General features: G+C 40.0%; 1 protein-coding gene across 1 annotated transcript; it reads left to right on the top strand.

Moving 5' to 3' along the window:
- Positions 1 to 71: 71 nt before the first annotated feature.
- Positions 72 to 18,098, top strand: CBLL2 (Cbl proto-oncogene like 2). The gene is given in 5 exon segments (XM_060002079.2): positions 72 to 170; positions 17,563 to 17,641; positions 17,644 to 17,843; positions 17,846 to 17,893; positions 17,895 to 18,098. Coding segments are annotated over 5 exon segments (630 nt in total).
- The last annotated feature ends 2,308 nt before the right edge of the window (positions 18,099 to 20,406 follow it).

The following is a 20,406-nucleotide window of genomic DNA, read 5'->3' as shown; positions in this document are numbered from 1 at the left end:
CAGCCCTTTTACCAGGCACCTAACCTCACCTTCTGTGTGCTTTTCTTCCTCATTGGCTGTAGATCTCTAGGATGGCTGCCCTCATACTACTGGAGCCTCTGTGCCCCATGTACTTCCAGAGAACTGGAAGTGCCTGGAGTTTATATTTCCTGGCCACCTTTGGACAACGAGTGAGTGGTGCAGGACAGTGAAAGCCTGACTGCTTTGCCTGGGTCTAGACAAATCCAGAGGCATATCATAGAATTCATACTAAGTTCTCTGGGGGGCATTTTGGGATTAGTTTGGCAGTGCAAGTAGAGTCCCCTGTTGATTATTTTAAACATCTTTCTGACACTGATATGTTCTGAGATGTGGAAAAGTACTCGTTTGTAGTAGGTGTGCCATGGTGTCCATGTACAGGTGATAGACATCAGACAGACTGTGGAGCTGGTAGTAGTAAGTGTTTGAGTATGGCCTGTTAGTGCCCCTCTTAGAGAGTCTACTCCAGTTTCTGAGCTGATCCTTGAAATAAGAATTTTTGTCTGTAGGGTAGTGGCAGAAGGAAGGATGTATAGAAATGACAGAGTTTATGAGTGATCTCTGAGGCATGGACAGGAAGGAGAGGCTTTGGGGTAATGGAGGCAAGAAGTCTAGAACCTCTCTTGCTATGGTCTGTTTGATAGACTTTATGAGGTATTCAGTGTGCCTCAGTTTTTAGATATATATCTTAGTGGACCTGATCAATATTTGAAGGAGTCTGATGTTTCCAATTAGGTTTAAGGTTTTTGCATGTCCCTCAAGTTCAGTTGCTTTCTTTGTTAATTAAGATCGCACTAGATGTTGAAACAGATCATCTCAATGGTTTAACCTAATTTAAGTTAATTTATTGTTTTCATTACATACAAAATGGGTATTAATGATCAGTGAGCTTCTCTCCTACAGTTGGTGATTTAGGGACCAAGGTTCCTTCCATATTGTGATTCTGCCATTTTCAATGCTATTGAATACATGCTTACCTACAAGAAGCTGGTGGAGGGGAAGAGGTTATGGAAGATATTGAGTGGAAGGTTTGGTCTAGTCCAAGGAGTTATCTACGTCACTTCTGCTCATATTCCATTGGCTAGAGCTCAGTCATATGGCCAAACCTAACTGCAGAGGAGGCTGGGATATATAGTCTAGCTGTGTGCCCAGAAAGAAGAGGAAATGGGTTTGGCTATTACCTAGCGATACCAGCCACACCTTCTAAAGTAAAATACTGGCCAGTAACTTGGAGCTCTTCTGAATTTAGGAAATTGCTTTTGAGCACAGCACAATGAAAATTTTAAATGCCACTGGTAGCCTGGAGTTTATTCTGTAGGAGTCTTTTTAATTAACAGTTTAATTGGATAATTTAATCCCCTTTAGAATTGGAAATATGAAAATGAAAATGAGATATTCCCTGTGATCTGACAATACTGTGCTTTAATAAACGCACCAAAGTGAGCCCGGAAATGAGCACCACAAAAGCATTACCATAATTTGTGATCAGTGAAAGAAAACCTGATCTATAACTTTAATTATTTATAAATGGTTTAGCTGCATGTTTCATTTGAATGTATATTTTGTTTTGTTGCTTGTCTCAATTAGGAAGGTAACTGAATATAAGATTATGTGGCTATGCCATGGATTTACAATACGTTCTAAGCTTTTAAAATATATCCCATTGAGAGGGGAAATAATTTTTTTTTTTTTTTTGCGGTACGCGGGCCCCTCACTGTTGTGGCCTCTCCCGTTGCGGAGCACAGGCTCTGGACACGCAGCCTCAGCGGCCATGGCTCACGGGCCCAGCCACTCCGCGGCATGTGGGATCTTCCCGGACCGGGGCACGAACCCGCGTCCCCTGCATTGGTAGACGGACTCTCAACGACTGCACCACCAGGGAAGCCCAATAAAATATTTTTTATGAAATAACATGTGCTATGTCTTCTAGGATTTTTAGAGGATTTATATGAAAATTATGGGAATTCCCTGGCAGTCCAGTGGTTAGGACTCTGCGCTCTCAGTGCTGAGGGCCTGGTTTCAATCCCTGGTCGGGGAACTAAAGTCCGTCCCACAAGCCATGTGGGGCAGCCAAAAGAAAAAAAAAAGACCTTTAAAAAAAAAAAGAAAATTATTTTTACTTCTCCATTGATTAGAGATGAGAAATGCTATTCTTTATATTCATGTTTTATGCTTTCTCCACTTAAAAGAAAAATCGAGGCTCAGAGTCCAAGAAACAAAGATGAGTGTCCATGTACAAGCCACAAAAGTACTGTTAGAATTAATGCTGGCTTGAGATGCCACTTTACAGAGGAAGAAGCACTAAGTGATTAAGTTAAAATCCCCAATGTAAAAGCTACCTAAAATATTAGGTATCACTTATGCTGCCAGTTAGGCTGAAATGTCTGCATATGTCCTAAGCGAAAAGAGCAGTACAGTTTACCATTTAGAACTGAACTCTATCTATTTCCAAACTGAGTTAGAATAGAAGTCAGTGGAATCTGTATACTGGTAATGGTCACATGACTCTCCAACCCCAGTGACATTTGATGAATGAAGAAAATAACCCAGAGAAAATTTATTCCAAGATTGTCCAGGCATTTATAAATGATTGTTTTTTTGCCTAAAAAATGATCACGATGAAAACAGCAAACATTTCTTGACACCTACCATGTCGTAGGCACTCCACTAGGGTCTTGCATGCCTTGTAGCCAGTCCTCACAACAACCTTGCAGATACTTGTTACTGTTTCCACTTCACAGCTGTGGAATACTTGTGTGACTCGCCAAGACCACATTTGTAATTGGAGGAGCCAGGAATAAAGTCATTTTTGTCTGATTTCAAAGCCCATTCTCTAATGCTCTACTGGGCAGTTGGACCAACGTTCCAAACCTGCTTTTGACCTGTGAATTATTGAAGATTTCAGGCTGTGTTCTGTAGTCATCTGTTAGAAAAGAAGTGAAGGAGTCAGTTTACAGGTGTTTGTACCTGATGATAGTTCCATCTTGAGTCCTTCAGAAAGCTCTCCAGAAGCTGCTCTTCACTGATAATGCTGGCTACCATTTAGTGAGCATGAACCATCTGCCCGACATCCACTAGATGTTTTATGTATATTATCTAATTTAGTCATTAGGATAATTCAGACACCTATAGTTATCCCACTTATAGGTAAGGGAACAAAGGCTTGGAGAGATGAACAACTTGCCCATGATTATTCAGCTAGCAAGCAACAGGGCCAGATTTGAATCCATTTTTATCCGTGTGCTCCCTTAGGCAAACATATAGCTGTGGGGACCCCAAGTCCTAGATTTCTGGGCTGGGGTGTCTCAGTTTAGTTGGTAGACTCCCCCTCAGTTTACCTGTGTTCAGCCCTGTGATTGCCTGTGCCCTCTGTGTTCAGGTCTTCTGAAACCAGATTGTCTCCAGGTCACTTTCTCCAGAGAAAACCTTTGTGACTCTGCTTGTGGGTAGTTGAGAGCCTGTGAAAGTTAAAGACTTTAAAGCAATCACCTTGTTCGTAACCCCATCATGCCTACTGACATTCACTGTTACCTACAGCTTCCAAGGCCTGAGGCCTTCTGGTAGTCTGCAGGGCACTTCAGCTTGCTTCTAGTAGGGGGTCTATTATTTTTGCCCATGTGGCCTTTTTAATATTTTTAGTATCCTTTTTGTGAGAGGGAAAGTAGATCCATATCTGAGTAACTGGAAGTCTATGTTTTGTTTTCTAAAGGGAAAATGTACCAAAAAATTATTATTTTTAAAAGAAATGCTGCTATAGATACAGTTCTACTGAATTATTGCCTTCACCCACCAATATCTGTAACTAAAGAGTCTAAAGCTTCCTTTAAACTGCTGAATATTTGGAGGTTTCATTTTATGCAGAAGCCAATCCTATTTTTTCTTAGTTATTTTAATAAAACAAGCATGCATGAGCATTTGGTATTTTCCATTTCTCCTAAAGCCATATAACTTAGTCTTCGGAGAATTCGTTTGAGGTGAAAGGAATGTATCTCTGTCCACCTTCCAGAGTTGCCTGGGAATGTGTCTAGGAGAATGCTAGGTTGGATTTGTTACGAAAGCTCCAGAGGAAATTTTTACTTATCAACAAGGGCCAAGCACAGTCCTTGGAGATTCACATTTCAACTCTCATCTGCACACACACAACAGGCTCCGGCGCAGATTGAGTTTGAGTTAGTGCACATAGCTTGTTGGGAGGAAATCAATCAAAAGCCTTTTAAAGCATAAATGGTTCTTTAGGAACTGAAAGCTGAGTGCCTCAATTTTATTGTAAGCATTGAATAAAAACCATCTTAAAGCATTCAGCATGTTAAAACTACAAACACGAGTAATAACGAAGGTACTCCCTCACCTAGGTATGTTGGTGATATGTACGAAGTAATATTTGCTATAGAATAAGAAGAAAAATCGACTGTCATTTAAGATCTGCCTACAATACATGAGGCAGAATGCTAGCTGTCATACTGGATTTTGATTAATCCAGGACTTTGGTGACTTTAACCCCAGAGTTCACAAGCAATATCATAATAACAGAATTGTCATTCCAATGTTTTAAAACCCTTCAGTGATCTTTCCATTGCAGTTACAATAAATCCCAACAACTTACCCTGACCTAAAGGCCCTGCATAACCTGGCTCTCCACTTTTCCATTGCCATGTCTCCGTTGCATTTTTTCCTAGTTACACAGGTCTTCTTTTTGTTTCTCCAATTTACTAAGCTTTTTCCTCTCTTCTCAGTCTCAGAGACTTTGCAGCTTTGCCTGAAATAGTTTTGCGTGTCTTTCGTATAAGCCTGTTGAAGTTAGGGCCCTTTACTTTAGAGTCCGTCCCCTCACCTAGCTTACACCTCCCTAGATCTAACCACAGTTACCAGTGTTCTTTTCCCTCCCCTCCTCATCTTTCTTGGCCCCTGTTGATAAGTAAAAATTTCTTCTGGAGCATTCATGACAAATCCACCCTAGCATTCTCCTAGACGCATTCACAGGCAACTCTGGAAGGTAGACAGAGATACATTCCTTCCAACTGAATTGTCCAAAGACTAAGTTATATGGCTTTAGGAGAAATGGGAAATACCAAATGCTTACGCATGCTTGTTTTATTAAAATAACGGAAAAAAACCTAGGATTGGCTTCTGCATAAAATAAAACTTTCCAGTATTCAGGTAGGAGTGTCCCTAGGATGTTGAGGAAGAGCAAGGAGGCTAGTGAGGCAAGGAAGAGTGCGGGACAAGGTCATGTGAGAATGCAAAGTGGCATTCCGATAGTTGACGGTCATGTAGACCATTGTAAGAATTCTTGTTTTCACTCTGTGAGATGGGAAGACATTGGAGACTTTTGAGCGGAAAAGTGACAAGATCTGCCTCCTGATTTCCAGGACGATTCTGGCTGTGTTGAGAGTAGACTGTGGGTGAACAAGGGAAGAAGTAGGAAGACCAGTCAGAGGCTGTGGCACTCATCCAGGTGAGAGATCATAGTGACTGTGTCTAGGAGAGTAGCTGGGGAGGTAATGAACGAATGCACAGTAACGACATTTAAAAAAGAAACTCTTTTGTGGTCCGGAACCTTAAACTTTCCAAGTATTTCTTTTTCATTTGTCGTTTTCTATGTTGCTCCCTGGATCCATGCACGATTATATGGTATAATCTTAGAGCATTATATGATTTTGCATGATATTTTCTCATTTAATAGTATTGGCATGCATCCATGGTATTTAATAATCTTCCATTTTAATGGCAGCATAATATTCTTTAGTGTTTCTGTGACATTTTATTCAATCATTTCTTTATTGTTAGAAGTTTATTATTGATTTCATTTGTAACTATTGTAAACAATACAGAGATAAGTGTCTTAATGTGTAGAGTTTTTTTCTTTCCTCTTGATTGTTTCCTTTAGAATAAATACTTGAGAGTGAATTTACTTGACCAAAGGGGGCATGTTTAAGCTTTTGAAATATACTGACACAATTGCTTTTTAGCACGGTTGTATATATGAGGGTACATACTTCATTTTACAACGGAACTGGAGCAGGAAAGGGTCCTGTCCATAAGAAAGTTATGGTATACTGGAGGAAGTAGATGTGTAAGCCAAAAACTATAATAACAAGCATAATGAAGAACAGTATAAGAAGGTGCCACATTTAGTAAAACCTGATAAGTTCTACATGTTATTAATTTCAACTTTACTAATACTTTTCATCTATTAAATATATAAAAGTGTGACTGGTTGTTTAATTTTAGTAATTAGCTTTTTGGTTTTTACTTCTCTTGATGTAAATTACTTGCACATCAATGCCTTTTGCCCTTTAAGCTATTAAGATCTTGTTTTTTTCTTTTCAATTATATGAGATTTTTATTGCTTATTATTTTTAGTCATTAATTGAAACAGAAAAGTTCTATTTCTATGCTCTGATCATTGTTTTGTACTTTTGCAACTAGTATTCTTTTTTTCAATGCTAGAAACTTTTAAAAAATTTTATTTAAAAAATTTTTTATTGGAGTATAGTTGATTTACAGTGTTGTGTTTCAGGCATACAGCAATAGTGTTCTTTTGTCAAGTAGTGGAGAAAGGGCAGAGTGCTCTACTTTACACGGTTTGCCTTGTTGGAATAAGCTTTAGACAAAGGAGTATAAAGATAGTTAATACAAATTTAGGAAGAATACTATGTTAAATGCATATCAGTTAACTGAACAAATATTTATTGAACCACTTGCTAGATATTATTCTAGGGCTTGGAATACAATGATGAATAAGAGCTCTAACTGCTAATTATTTAGTGATTTAAAAATTACTTAACAATTCATAAGGAAAAGTAGATATGTAAATAACAATTTCAGCAGTGTAGTATATCATAGAACAGAGTTGAATGCAGGGTTCTTTGGGCATAGGACTGGATAAAAACATTTCTAGAGCTAAGCAATGAAAGAATTACAATGTCCTCAGCTGTGAAATCTAAATAATAATAAATTAATAAGGCAGACAACTCAATAGGAAATTGGTCAGATGACTTGAACTTGTTCACAGAAGAGGATATCTGAATTGCCAACAAATATATGAAAAAGTGCTTAAACTTCACTAATCATTGAAACCATAATGTGACTCATTTGTATACCCCTCCCTGCAGAATGGCTAAAATAAAAATGGATTTAGACAAACAGAACTCTCATATAATGCTGATGAGATTATAAATCGGTATGGCCACTGTAGAAAACTATTAGGCCAGAATCTTCTAAAGGTAAATATGCGTGTAACCGATGACCCAGCAATTCCACTTCTAGGTAGTAATAAGTTGCCATCTTAGTAGGTCGAAAATGGTTGAATATTGGCAATTTCATATTGTTCAACCTAATGTTTACCCAACAGAAATTCACACATATGTTAATCAGAAGACATTGTAGAAGATGTTCATAGAAGCACCAATATTTGTAGTAGTTCAAAACTGGAAACTACTGAGATGCCCATCAACAGTAGAGTAGAGTAAATACTTGAATATTAGTCTACAATAACAGTGAAACTACAGCTACATACATATGTTTATCACAAGCATGATATTGAATGAAAGAAGCTGAATTTTATGATTCTATTTATATGAAACAAAAATATGTAAAACTAATCTGTGCTATTAGAAGTCAGGGGAATGGTTGCCCTTTCAGTGTTAGTGACTGGAAGGTCCCACAAGGGGGCTCTTGAGCTACTGGTAATATTAGGTTTCTTGATCTGGAAGCTATTTACGTTAACCATTTGTACACTTTTATATATGTATATTTCACTATAAAGTGTTTTAAATAACAGTAAAATAAATACAAGGAAGTCCATGTAAGTTCTGATTTTTTTCCCCATAACTACTTTGATGCTTTTTGAGGGAAATAATGAATATCAGATTCTTTCCAAAATCTTTTCTCTGCTCGTTTTTTGAGTTCTTGCTTTGCTGGTACTCTTGGGCAATCCTGCAGTTGTCATAGGAATATACATAAGAGACAAGACTGGGTGTGGGGGTCTCTTGGAAGAGATGAAGCTGGACCTGAGTTTTGTAGCATCCATTGGAGACAGCCAGGGGAGCTAACAGAGAGCAGAGAGTTCCAGGCAGAAAGGCCAGGCTTCTGGAAAACAAGATGAGGGGGAAAAAACCTGTTGGGAGGGGCTGGAAATGGCTTATTAGAGCTGGAGCTTGAAGAGTGGCTGAGGAGGGGTTGGTGTTAGGCAAGATAGTTTGGCAGAGGCCAGATGGAGAAAGGCCTTGAAGGACTATGCTGCTGAGTCTGGACTTGATCCTGTAGGCGTCTGGGAGCCACTGAACAATTTAAATCAAACCATTGACACAAATAGATTTCTGGTTAATGAAGAGTAAGCTGGTGATGGTGTGGAGAACACTCGGAGAGGGATAAGACTGAAGCCTGGGGGACCAGTTACGAGGCCACTGCAGTAATCGAAGGGAGATATGACATGCTGGTGGCATGGGATGGAGACGTAGGGATAGATATGAGAGCTCTTGAGACAGAATTGTTCTGACGGGACTTGGTAAATTGATGGGATTGGAGTTGATATGTAGGCGTGGTGCTACATACATAAAAAGGTAAAACCTTTCATTCAGTAAATGGTGAAACACATACAGCCTTCTTCCTGTCTTTTTTCCCCCTTTAACACCTTCCTACAGTTACATAGGTCAAAGGATGTTGCCGTGACAAGGAAGAGAGAGCTTACCAGCTACTTACCATTGCTTCTTAGAATGAAGGCTCAATGAAACATTTCGTATTTTTTCAGTGGAGGATCAGGTAGGTCATCTTGTGCACTAGCACACAAACTTCTTGATTTTGCCAAATAAGCCAGTCGAAAGGGAAATGGTAATTTATCTGAGAAGCCCTGTGTTAATGCCCTTCTGGAAATAGAAAAGAAGCGTTACCTATATATACTGTCATATACTATTGTAAACAGAAAACAATTTGTGCATGTGTTTATATGATTATATAGGTACAAAAATATGTATACACATATGAATAAACGTACACATGTATATATACACACAAACATATATACACACTAGGAACTTATACAACTATGTAATACCCTTGAGATATTAGATACAGAGATTATCTAGGTATATAAAGAATAACAAAGTTTTATTTAATTTTCTCTGTCTTTTTAAGCATAATATTTGGGTGGGAGAGGATCTGGAGGCTATTTTCCTTACTTTAATTACCTCATTGCAATTCCTTCCTTTCAATTTTGGTTTTTATAAACGGGAACACTGTATTAATCCATTCTAATTAAAAACCAGTCATGCAACCCTTCGGTTAAAGAAACAATTTTTAGTCTGCCTTTGATATCATTTCGTCAGAAATTGCCTGTATGGCTTTTGGAATCATCACCACTACAGTGCTCTGGTGACCACTGGGACAACAGCTTTACTTGCTGATTTTATTCTAAAAATATCAGGAATTGGCCAAGTGCTTTTCCTCTGGAGAAAGGTTCAGAGCTCTTCCAAGGGTGCCTGACAGAGTGCAGAAATTTCTATTCCTGCAGTAAAGGAAGAGGGAGAGTTATGGAAGGGGTGGCAAGAAAAGCCCCAAGTTCACCTTCTGCTTGTCCACATAACACCTCTTCACCTTCCGGCTGCCAGAGGAGCTATGCTATTCTTAGCCATCTCCTGCAAAGGTAATTACACAAAACCCCTCTGAAACCCATTTCTGTATTTGTCCAAGAAATGTTTTTATCTTCTGTAAATCCCCTGCGCTGTAACTAAGCCCTTGGTCTGCCCTTGGCTGGATGGGAGGACAGCCAGGCTTCCTTTCTCCAACAGAGAGAGCCCTTTCTGTACCTGAAGACAATTAGCTCATCATCAGGCCAACCTCCTTCCCCTTCTCCAGACTGAAAATGTTCATCTTTAGCTTTTTCTTGTCTTTCTCCTTCTTGTTATTTCTTCGATCCCTTTCCTTTTCACTATTGCCAAGCACTTTTCAGAACTGGACCTCCTGCTATGCAAAAAGCCCAGTTGACCTTGCTCTCCAATCGATGGGGAAAAGGTAGAGTTAAACAGAGTCCGGGGGAGCAACAGAGAAAGTCAAGGCAGGTGCCTCTTACCCGCAGCTGTGGAGTACAATTGAGTCATGGATCAGAAAACCCAGATGTCAGTACAAAATCAAGGCCCCCAATCCGAGGTAGCATCCTCAAAAAACAAAGCCAAGTCCAAAGGTATTGCTGATCCAAAAACCCAGGGAAAATCCAGCAGGATTGCTCAGTGAGGGGAGCAGCCTGGACGTGGGCTGGGGTAGTGAATGGGTAGCTGCAGCCTTAAAATTCAAGTCTTAACTGTCATGGGGTGGGGAGGGGAGGATATCTCCCAAACGATTGAAGAATTGATCAGTAGTGAGTTCAGGATACTGTTCTGATTACCTTTTCAGACCAAGACAAAATTCCTCCATGTCACTAAACATAGGCCTCAGACCCTCTGGTGGACCAGGGCCGAACTTACGAGGATGTTGACGAAGCAGATGTGGTCCATGCCAAATGGTTCCTTCCTAATTGGATAATGCGATAGTCTTTTGGGCTTGAAAACTTGGAGTCATTTCCCTTTGCCTCCTCTCCATTGCCAGTTAGTCCCATTAAGTTAGTCGCCAAACTCTGGCCTTTCGGCGTCTCCCACATACTTGTTTCTTTTGGTCTCTATTTCCCACTCAGACCTGAACAACCTCAGTCCTGAACTGTGAATTGCTTCCTCATAGGACTGTCTGACTCCTGTCCCAGTTTGCCAACCTACACTATGCTCTGTTCCCTTTCTTTTATATCTTTATTTGATGATTTTGAATTGCCTCGAGGGATAAGTTTATACTCCTCAGTATTCCATCCAGACCCTTCAACATTTGGTCCTAAACGCCCTTTCCCAACTGTATCTCCCATCTCTTCCGTATGTGAGCCCTCGATTGAGTCAAGCATATTGCCCTTGAACACATCTGCTTTCCACATCTGTCTTTGTCCATGTGGTTCCCTAGTCACTGTCTTCTATGCCCATTTAAATTCTATCTTTAAGGATGCAGATCTAGATGATCTGCATCTAGATGATCCAAGATCATCTTGGCCAGAAGTTCTCTACGTCCCCAGAATTCTTATAGCACTTCGTGTCCATTTCCCTCATCCAACCCTGTATGGTACCAGGCTGTTAGCTGGCCTTTCATATGTGTGTATTGACTTCCCTGTCTAGAGTTTTAAATACTTTGATGGCAAAAGTGGGCTTTTAGTGGTAAGGATATCACTCTAAACAGCTTAGCATTGTCCTGAAGGTTGGGATTTTGCTGTGGATTCAGTGTAGTTATAGTGCTACAATGCAGTGATTCTCAGTATTTTTCAAAGGCGAGGATCACTTTGTTCCCTTTTCATTGTCAAAAAATTTTTTATCTCCCACATTGATGTCCTGATTCATTGAAATTTTTAAAAAAACAATGATCAAAGCTTTTGTGCATTTGGTGATGCTTTACAATGGAATTTTGGGTATAGTAACACCCACATGTATTTGAAAATAAGTAGTGTGGTATTTGTAAGATGTTTTTATTTATTTGGTCTATAGATGATTCTTAGTGAAAATGTGGTTTTGCTGACTCTAACAGTAAGATCGGCTCCCCTGTGCCCTGCTGCCCCATTATTTGGTTACGTCATCATTATTATCTCACAGGGCTGTTGTGAGGATTAGACGAGATACCATATATTAGGTGCATGGCACAATGCCTCGAGTTTAAGTGATCCTGATCATTCTTTCCCTTCTCCTTGTCACCGTCAGTTAATTTTGAAGGTGAGGAAGTTCTGGGACCTTCTGGGCAATTTGATTTGGATGGGACTGAGTTTGGGGGAAGGCAGTGTCTCTCAGAGGAAAGGTGAAAGAGCATTAAAGATCACCTAGAGAAGCAGTTCTTAAACATTTTACTCTCAGGACTCCCTTCCCCTCTTAAATATTATTGAGGACCTCAAAGAGCCTTTGTTTATGTGGAATATCGAGAAACTTAAAATATTTATTATTTTATTTAAAAATAATAATAAGCCATTATACACTAATATAAATTATACATTCTTATGAAAAATATATTTTCCAAAAGAAAAAAAAGTCACTGAGAAGAGTGGCATTGTTTTAAATTTTTACAAATCTCTTTAATATCTAGTTTAATAGAAGGCAGCTGTATTCTTACATCTGCTTCTGAGTTCAATTTTTGTGATATTTGGTTTTGGTGAAATTAAAGAAGAAAATCTAGGTTCATACAGATGTATTGTTGGAAAAGGGAGGAGTATTAGAATAGCCTTTCAGATAATTGTGAATATTCTTTGAAATGAAACCAAACTCAACAAATGGTAGTTTCTTTTCTTTTTATAAATTTATTTATTTATCTTGGTTGCATTGGGTCTTCGTTGCTGTGCGCGGGCTTTCTCTAGTTGTGGCGAGCGGGGGCTACTCTTCATTGTGGTGTGCGGGCTTCTCATTGCGGTGGCTTCTCTTGTTGTGGAACACAGGCTCTAGGTGTGCGGGCTTCAGTAGTTGTAGCTTGCAGGCTCTAGAGCGCAGACTCAGTAGTTGTGGCTCTCAGTAGTAGTTGCTCTGCGGCATATGGGATCTTCCCGGACCAGGGCTCGAACCCGTGTCCCCTGCATTGGCAGGAGGATTCTTAACTACTGTGCCACCAGGGAAGTCCCTACAAATGGTAGTTTCTTAAAGGTTAGTTGCAATATGGAATCTGAAACAGCCATGAAGTTTTCATACTCTGTTACACTAACATCTACTCCTGTCTTGATTTTAAATGGGTCTTTTAATTATGTATGATTTTGTAACATCAACCATTGGTCATTTGGAAAATATTGGTTCACTGAGTTATGCAGAACTTCCAAGTGTTGACACATTTCATTATACAGTTTCAAAAAATTACATTCATTATTAATTACCACTGATCTCATCAGATAAGTCTTTAGTACTGGGAAGCTGCCAGGATCGTGGCAGATACAAGATTTTCAAAATTCTAATTTTCATTCAAAAGCTTGAATTTTATAATTGGCAACAAATACTGTCAGTTGTTTTTCTTGAATTGACAGGCTAAGTCTGTTCAGTTTTGAGAAAATGTCCGCCACATACCCAAGTTTGAATAGTCATAGTTTGTCACTTGTTCTTTCACATGAAAATAATGTTCCACACAAAAAAGCCGATAGTTTACCTTCCAACTCAGATGATGACATAAATCTTTTCCTTGAGATAGCCACTGTACTTTGGTATGCCCCCAAAGTACTTCGGTGTACTTTCTTTCCATTTTGTCACACAAAATGTGAAAAAGATGTGTACTCAAGGGTTGAGATTTAATAAAGTTAATATTTTTTAGAGCTTCATCACATACATTCTTAAGTGAAACTAGCATTTTCTCTTTACTGTGTGGCAGTAAAAAATACAGTGACTACTAGGATAGTTTGATACCACTGCCTTGTTTCGTGCTAAGAAGCCAGCAGTTTTATCCCCCATTGCTTTTGCATCATCATGACAAATGTCAAACAGTGGAAAAGCAAATAACATCTTAGTATTATTATGGAAATAGTTTTGACCTCCAGGACCCTCAGAAAGGGCCTTGGGAATCCCTAGGGGTCTGTGGACCACATTTTGAGAAACACTGCTCTAAACTTTTGCAAATGGCTGGCCCTCCCAGGATGTAAAATATAGCTACCGGCACACATGGGAAAAGAGCTGAAGTCTTTTTCACACAGGGCAGTTTGCCTTACTTTTTGGAACCTGAGATGGACTTTTTATTTCTTTGCAGAACTGAAGGCATCTGGCTTGGGAACATGATCATTCTCCACTCACCTTTAAACTGCCTCAGCTCTTACTAAGTCTCTGGCAGTGATATGTTGATTATGTGAATTTAAAGCCCACAGGAGCCAGAGGAATGACAGATCAGATTCCCTTAAAGGAGAAATGAAATCCAGGAGCCCCTGCTGACCTTTGGTGTCATTCTGGTAGAATGACTGCTTCTGGGCCAGATGGCATGTGGCTTAAGCGGAGATGTCTCAACCTGTTTCCTAGCATTAATTGTGCACGTTGATACTTCTTCATTGTGCAGTCCATAATTCTTCGTTGTCACCCTCATTTAGATTTTTTTGAGGTAGCCGAATTCTAACAAGACTCCATGAATCCAAGCAATTTCAAAAGGTCCAATTTCTCTTAAATCTCCAAACTCAAACCTTTTTATATCCAATCATTGTTACAGGCAGACAGACACTGAATCTCTCTTTTGTCAATCGAATTTAAGTCTAGCAACTTTTAAGAGCAGTGAGATTGAAGGACAGAGTCTCTATGCCCTGAAGGAGGTGGCTGAATGGAAGCCCATTTAACTTTTTGTTTAAGGGCACTAAATAAGGATCAATTTGTAAAGGCAGCTTTTCTAGTGTGGCAAAGTTAGCTTCTCATATCTGATGTGGATAAATGGAGGGTCAATACCCTTTATCTTATCAACAATTTCACCAAAAAATATTTATTAAGGGCATTCAGGTCAGGCTTCTCAGCTATAAACAAGCAAATACTCCAAGCAGAGCTGTCGGAACCCACTTCTGAGGGTTGTTGCTCATTAGGTCAACTTCAAATTATTTTAGAAATAAATTCTAAGCTCAGCTTTTGAGTCCTGTTAACTTCTAGACAACCTCCACCCAGGAGCTGCTTTCGTTCATCACTTTGAAGTTGACCTAATGAGCAACAAAAGTAAATTTAGCCAACTAGGAAAGAGAGCTGGCTTTTTTTCACCCAGGGTTATGTGTAAGGACAGCATTCTGTCATATGAGAATGTCACAGTTTAGACAGAAGAACACTAGTTCCAGGGAAGAAGGGAAAATAAGATTTGGATATTTTATTTGACAGACTTTTACCCCTTTATATTTATTGTTTTTGAATTATATGCATACCACTAACCCACACCCCGACACACAACCTTCTTAAAGAGCCTGCAAACAAGTCATTGTAATTGTAAAACAGGAACATTTGCATATGCCTTCATGCTCTAAATTTTAGGTTTTACTTAGAATTTTGGTTTATTGCTTACAATAGGGGCAGAACATCCATGGCTTAGTAAATAAGAACCACTTTGACTTATTAAAATGTACTGCTTTTTTTAAAAGCCAACAAAATTTCAAATTACCTAAAATTTAAATCAACATGTAATGGGAGGCTTAGTTTGAGAGAATAAAGCGTGTTGTCTTTAGAGTTTAGGCAGGTTAGGAGACTCCAGGAGATGGGCCCATAAGAAATTTATTTGCATGAGGAATGAAGTTGCCTCCTGGGAGTGAATGAATCCTAAGAGAAGACAGCATTGCTGGAATACTGAAACATTTCCAGAACTAGGGGAGAGTGTCAGAGGTGAGTGGCATTGTATATTCAAATTTAAACTAGCTACCATGAGCTAGCACTGCCTCTGTCCTTACTAGGGGAGTAATAATTAAGAGCAAGTAAAAACTAACAGCAATTTCAGGAAAATCTCTTTAACACATTGGCAAGTGTTAATCTGAAGTGCTTTGTAGCCCATGTAATAGAGTGAAAGAAAAGAGGGCAAGGAAGTCCATTTATCTTCTTAGACTACACAGCACCTTCAATGTTTCCTTGTTTCCTTGCTGGTGCAGCACTAACTTTGGGCATTAGTGAGCACTGGTACCTTTGGTGGGTATCTGGGCATTGTTGTATTTTCACCATTGGTGTAGCCAAGAAGCAACACCCCAACAAGCCAGGGAAAAGGAAACCAACATAGTTCCCTGTCACCATGTAAAACGATAATTGAACTGGGGATAGTTTTCTGTTATGTTAAAAACTTCTGGGAATAAGCAAACTTACCTACTTGTTGCAGGAAGTACTTTTTCCTGAAAGATAACATTGTGAGCCAACCAAAAGAGTTTACTTTCGTTTCTTTTTATGGCTGTGGATGGACCTAGAGTCTGTCATACAGAGTGAAGTAAGTCAGAAAGAGAAAAACAAATACCGTATGCTAACGCATATATATGGAATCTAAGGGAAAAAAAAAAGGTCATGAAGAACCTAGGGGTAAGATGGGAATAAAGACACAGACCTACTAGAGCATGGACTTGAGGATATGGGGAGGGGGAAGGGTAAGCTGGGACAAAGTGAGAGTGTGGCATGGACATATATTCACTACCAAACGTAAAATAGATAGCTAGTGGGAAGCAGCTGCATAGCACAGGGAGAGCAGCTCGGTGCTTTGTGACTACCTAGAGGGGTGGGATAGGGAGGGTGGGAGGGAGGGAGATGCAAGAGGGAAGAGATACGGGAACATATGTATATGTATAACAGATTCACTTTCTTACAAAGCAGAAACTAACACACCATTGTAAAGCAATTATACTCCAATAAAGATGTTTAAAAAAAGAGTTTACTTAACAAGAATAACATATTTCCCATTAATACTCATGTCAATATTCTCAATTCCCTGTGCCTGCCAGTCTTTAGGTGTCATGTTATAAAATCTGCGTAATTCTCCTTGCAAGACCTGCCCTAAAATCACCCAGCCCAGCCCCTAATATCCTGCCATCCCTCTTCTGAGACACTATTTAGACTCTGTTAAGGTAGTATTCTCCTATGTTGCAGTAAGTCTAAAAAACTTTGATCAGTGTTTCTTGTTTAGTGTTTTCTGGGGAGACTTGACGGTCAACATAGCCAAAAGGGTGAATGTGTACACATTCGGGAGAGACCTCCCCCCGCCGTCAGGTGCAGAGGAGCCACAATTATGGGTGGGGTGGAGCCAAGTAAATACCGTTTGTTGCTATTTTTCTGGTCCAGTTTCTACTTGCGGGAAGGTGAGACCTGGGGAAATTTGGCTTAAATACCCAAAATCATTCTCTAAGCATGAACAGCAAATGTCTAGCACTGTCAGATTACCATGTTCACTACTTTTTACATGATTTTTCCTTGATAAGATACATACAGTGCTCCCTTCCTCCAAAGTTGATTTTACATTCATTATATCATGACGAAATCTTAGAGGTGTGTGTATGCCTGACTACATACATATATGTACACACACACACACACACACACACACACACGCACCTGAGCAATTTAAGGCAGGTTACAAAAATGCAGTGGGATAAAAATAAAGCTGCCCCAGAAGGCAGCGCTCTAATAAGCTGGGAACGTATTCTTTTGGCGGCTGCTGCGCTCCCCTTCCCCATTCCCATCAGTCTCTTTTTCCACAGTTAAAGGCCACTTTCATGGCACATAAAGAGCAGCCTTAGCAACCTCAACAGTGAAGCTCTTTCCCCCTTGTCCAAACTATGTCTGACTCCCTCACCCGAGTAGTGAGGTCGGGTAGGGAAAAGGAGAAGAAACCCCTCGGAAGTCAAAGCTACAGAGACGGGGTTGGGATCTGATCTAATCTGACCTAACTCTCGCCTCCTGGGCTCGGGGAATCTCGGGCAAGCTCGGGCAAGCTCGGGCAAGCTCGTGCCGCGCATGCGGACTCTGATTTCCGCGCCCGGGTTCCTTCCTAGCCGAATAGCCAAACACGAATCCTGCTGACGCTGACTGTGGGCCACCACGCGCTCAGAGCTCTGGATCATCCGGTGGCCTTGAGGTTCGAAGACGAATTCCTTTAAAGCTCATTTCTAAGCAGGTGAGTAAAAGCAATCTGTGTCTCATATTCCAAGGACTATGAATGGGTCGCCTGCTGGTGGAAAAGAATTTGAACGTAATGGAGGAGGGCGGTATGACTGTAAAAGGAGTGAGCTATTGGGAAGAAAGAAAACATTTCCTAAATGCGTTTGGGAGGACTTTAAGATAAACATCATAGGTGAAAAGTTTGATTTACCAGTTCATTTCTGTGACAAATTTGTGATTTGCCTTTTAAAATCTATGGGCGTATAATTCCGTGCAAGTATGCTTTTTTGCTATGACTGTGCTAATTTATATGAAAGAAAAGGAGGTAAGATATGACCAGGCTGTAGTATTCCTGTGCTGCGAATTGTGGAGCATACACGAGGTTCTGTCTTCATGTGTAGCGCTGGCCAAGAGTGCAGGAAAACTTATTTGTCTCAAAGAGAGTTAGAAGCTCGTATCAACTACCACCATAAGAGAGCTAAATAACTTGTTAACTGTGCTCCGCTTAAAAAAGTTCACCCTCGGGCTTCCCTGGTGGCGCAGTGGTTGAGAGTCCGCCTGCCGATTCAGGGGGCGCGGGTTCGTGCCCCGGTCCGGGAGGATCCCGCGTGCTGCGGGGCGGCTGGGCCTGTGAGCCATGGCTGCTGAGCCTGCGCGTCTGGCACCTGTGCTCCGCGGCGGGAGAGGCCGCGGCAGTGAGAGGCCCGCATACCACAAAAAAAAAAAAAAAAAAAAAAGTTCACCCTCGTATTGCTTCACCAACAACTGAAATCCCTGAAATGCTGCTAGACCAGGACCATATGAGCCATATTCCACCAGAGTTGCGCAGCATTATGTCACCATCTCCTGTGCAGTGTGTATCACACAAGCGCAGTAACCAGCCACGCAAGGATCTTTATGCTCTTCCAGCAGAATTGTCGCCACCCCACCTCCTTTGCTCCATCAGGAAGTCGTTAGTATTTCAACAAGGGAAAACAGCAATTTAGTAATCACCCCTATTCAGGGTGACTCAAATTCTGGTGCCAAAGAACTATCACCTCCTGCCCCAGCACCGGCTCACCAGCATCTTGAATATCAAAGTCAGCCAGTGGTATTGCCCCCTTATATTATGCCTCCAGAGGCACATGCACTACCCCCATCTACTCCACCACCAGTAAGCCATCCAATGTCATATTCTCTCCAGGATTCAGGTACTCCTCAGTTGGTTTGTAGTCAAGTGCCACCTCCACCCATGACTTCTGATCCATCACCAGTACCTTCTTCCCCTGGATGTATTATTGCCCTGGTGCCACCCTATATAAATCCTTCTCTGCCGGAATCTCCTCTGTCTCATAATGGTGGTCCACCTGTAAGTGAATTCCCTTCTGACCGTCATAATCCTAACTCTTTATCCCAGTTCACCGAAGAACAAGAAATTCTGAGCCCTCCGTTTATACAACGGGATGGAACAAATCCTGGTATGTGACCTCTGTCGAAAGGACTTTCACCTCCTTCACCAGCACAGGGTCCACCTTCCCCAACCCCACTTTCTGGATCACATTGCTCAGATCAGACAAGATATAGACCATATTCACATTGATAATAGTATTTTGAACTGAAGAGCTGGTGAGGACAAAAACCTTAAATATAGTCAACTTTTCAATTAAACTGTGTTTTGGGAAGGAAGAGCACCTCTTACAGAGATAGCAAAACACTTAGGATCTTGACTCTTAAAATGATTTTAAACCTTGGCTTTAGGATTTATTTCAAGTTTTATACTATAGAGTGGATAAATGGCTCAGTGGAGCATATCTGTATTTTAACAACTTTGTTCCTTTAGTGTGGTAAATTGACTCAGAGGTGACCTTTTATAATTTGAGTTCCTGAAATAAATTTGCATTGCTCCACTTGCAAAAGTTTTGTTTTTGTTTAGGTTTTTTCTGTGATATATTTTGTTAACCTGTGTAAAAGGATTAAATTTCAGTATGGTTGTAAAAATGCTATTTTTATTTGAATTTAAGCACAGTCACAGTTTTTTTCCTTCCAGTTTTATTGAGATATAATTGACATATAGCACTGTATAAATTTAAGGTGTACAGTGTAATGATTTGACATACTGTTTTTTTAAAACCATGTTTTACCTCTGATTTCCCAAAGTGCAATAAAAATCCTGGAAGTAAAAATCTAGAATATAGTGTAAGGCAGACAGCTAAATGGTAGAGAATTATTTCACATTTTTAGGCACTGAGATTTTGTGCTATTGTTTAATAACTGTATAATGAATTTCGCGTGGATGCCTTCTCATTTTTAGGCAGCCCTAGAAGCACCAAAATGCATCAGAATTCCAGTACTGTGATAGATTTATGTTTGTAATGTTAAAAGGCATTACTAAATCATTTGGAAAGATATGGCCAAAGTAATTGATTCTGTAGGCTCCAAGCTGGTGGGGATGTTGTTACTTGTTACTACTTTTTTTCAGAATGCTTGGAATCACATAATGCACCACACTGGTTAGTCTTAAGTAACATTATATTATAGCACTGTTTAAATGGTGTCATTTAGATGAAGTGTGTGCTACTCTGTTCATTGTCTTAAAGTCTATTCAGCCCTAAATATTTAGTTTATTATAATGCCTCATTTCATAGTAGAGTTTGGTCCTGTTCTTATGGTTTCTTGTTTATTGGGTTTTAAACTACAGTTTAAGTGCCATGGAGGAATTTGAATAATATCTTAATGATAGGCATTCATATAGTCACCAGCTCGCCATTTGCTTGGGTTTTATTACTGTGTGATAAGTGTTTTCCCTCTAACCTGA

This window comes from Delphinus delphis, chromosome X, assembly GCF_949987515.2.
Source record: "Delphinus delphis chromosome X, mDelDel1.2, whole genome shotgun sequence".
In the NCBI taxonomy this organism is placed as follows: domain Eukaryota; kingdom Metazoa; phylum Chordata; class Mammalia; order Artiodactyla; family Delphinidae; genus Delphinus; species Delphinus delphis.
This window is presented reverse-complemented; position numbering and strand designations above follow the sequence as displayed.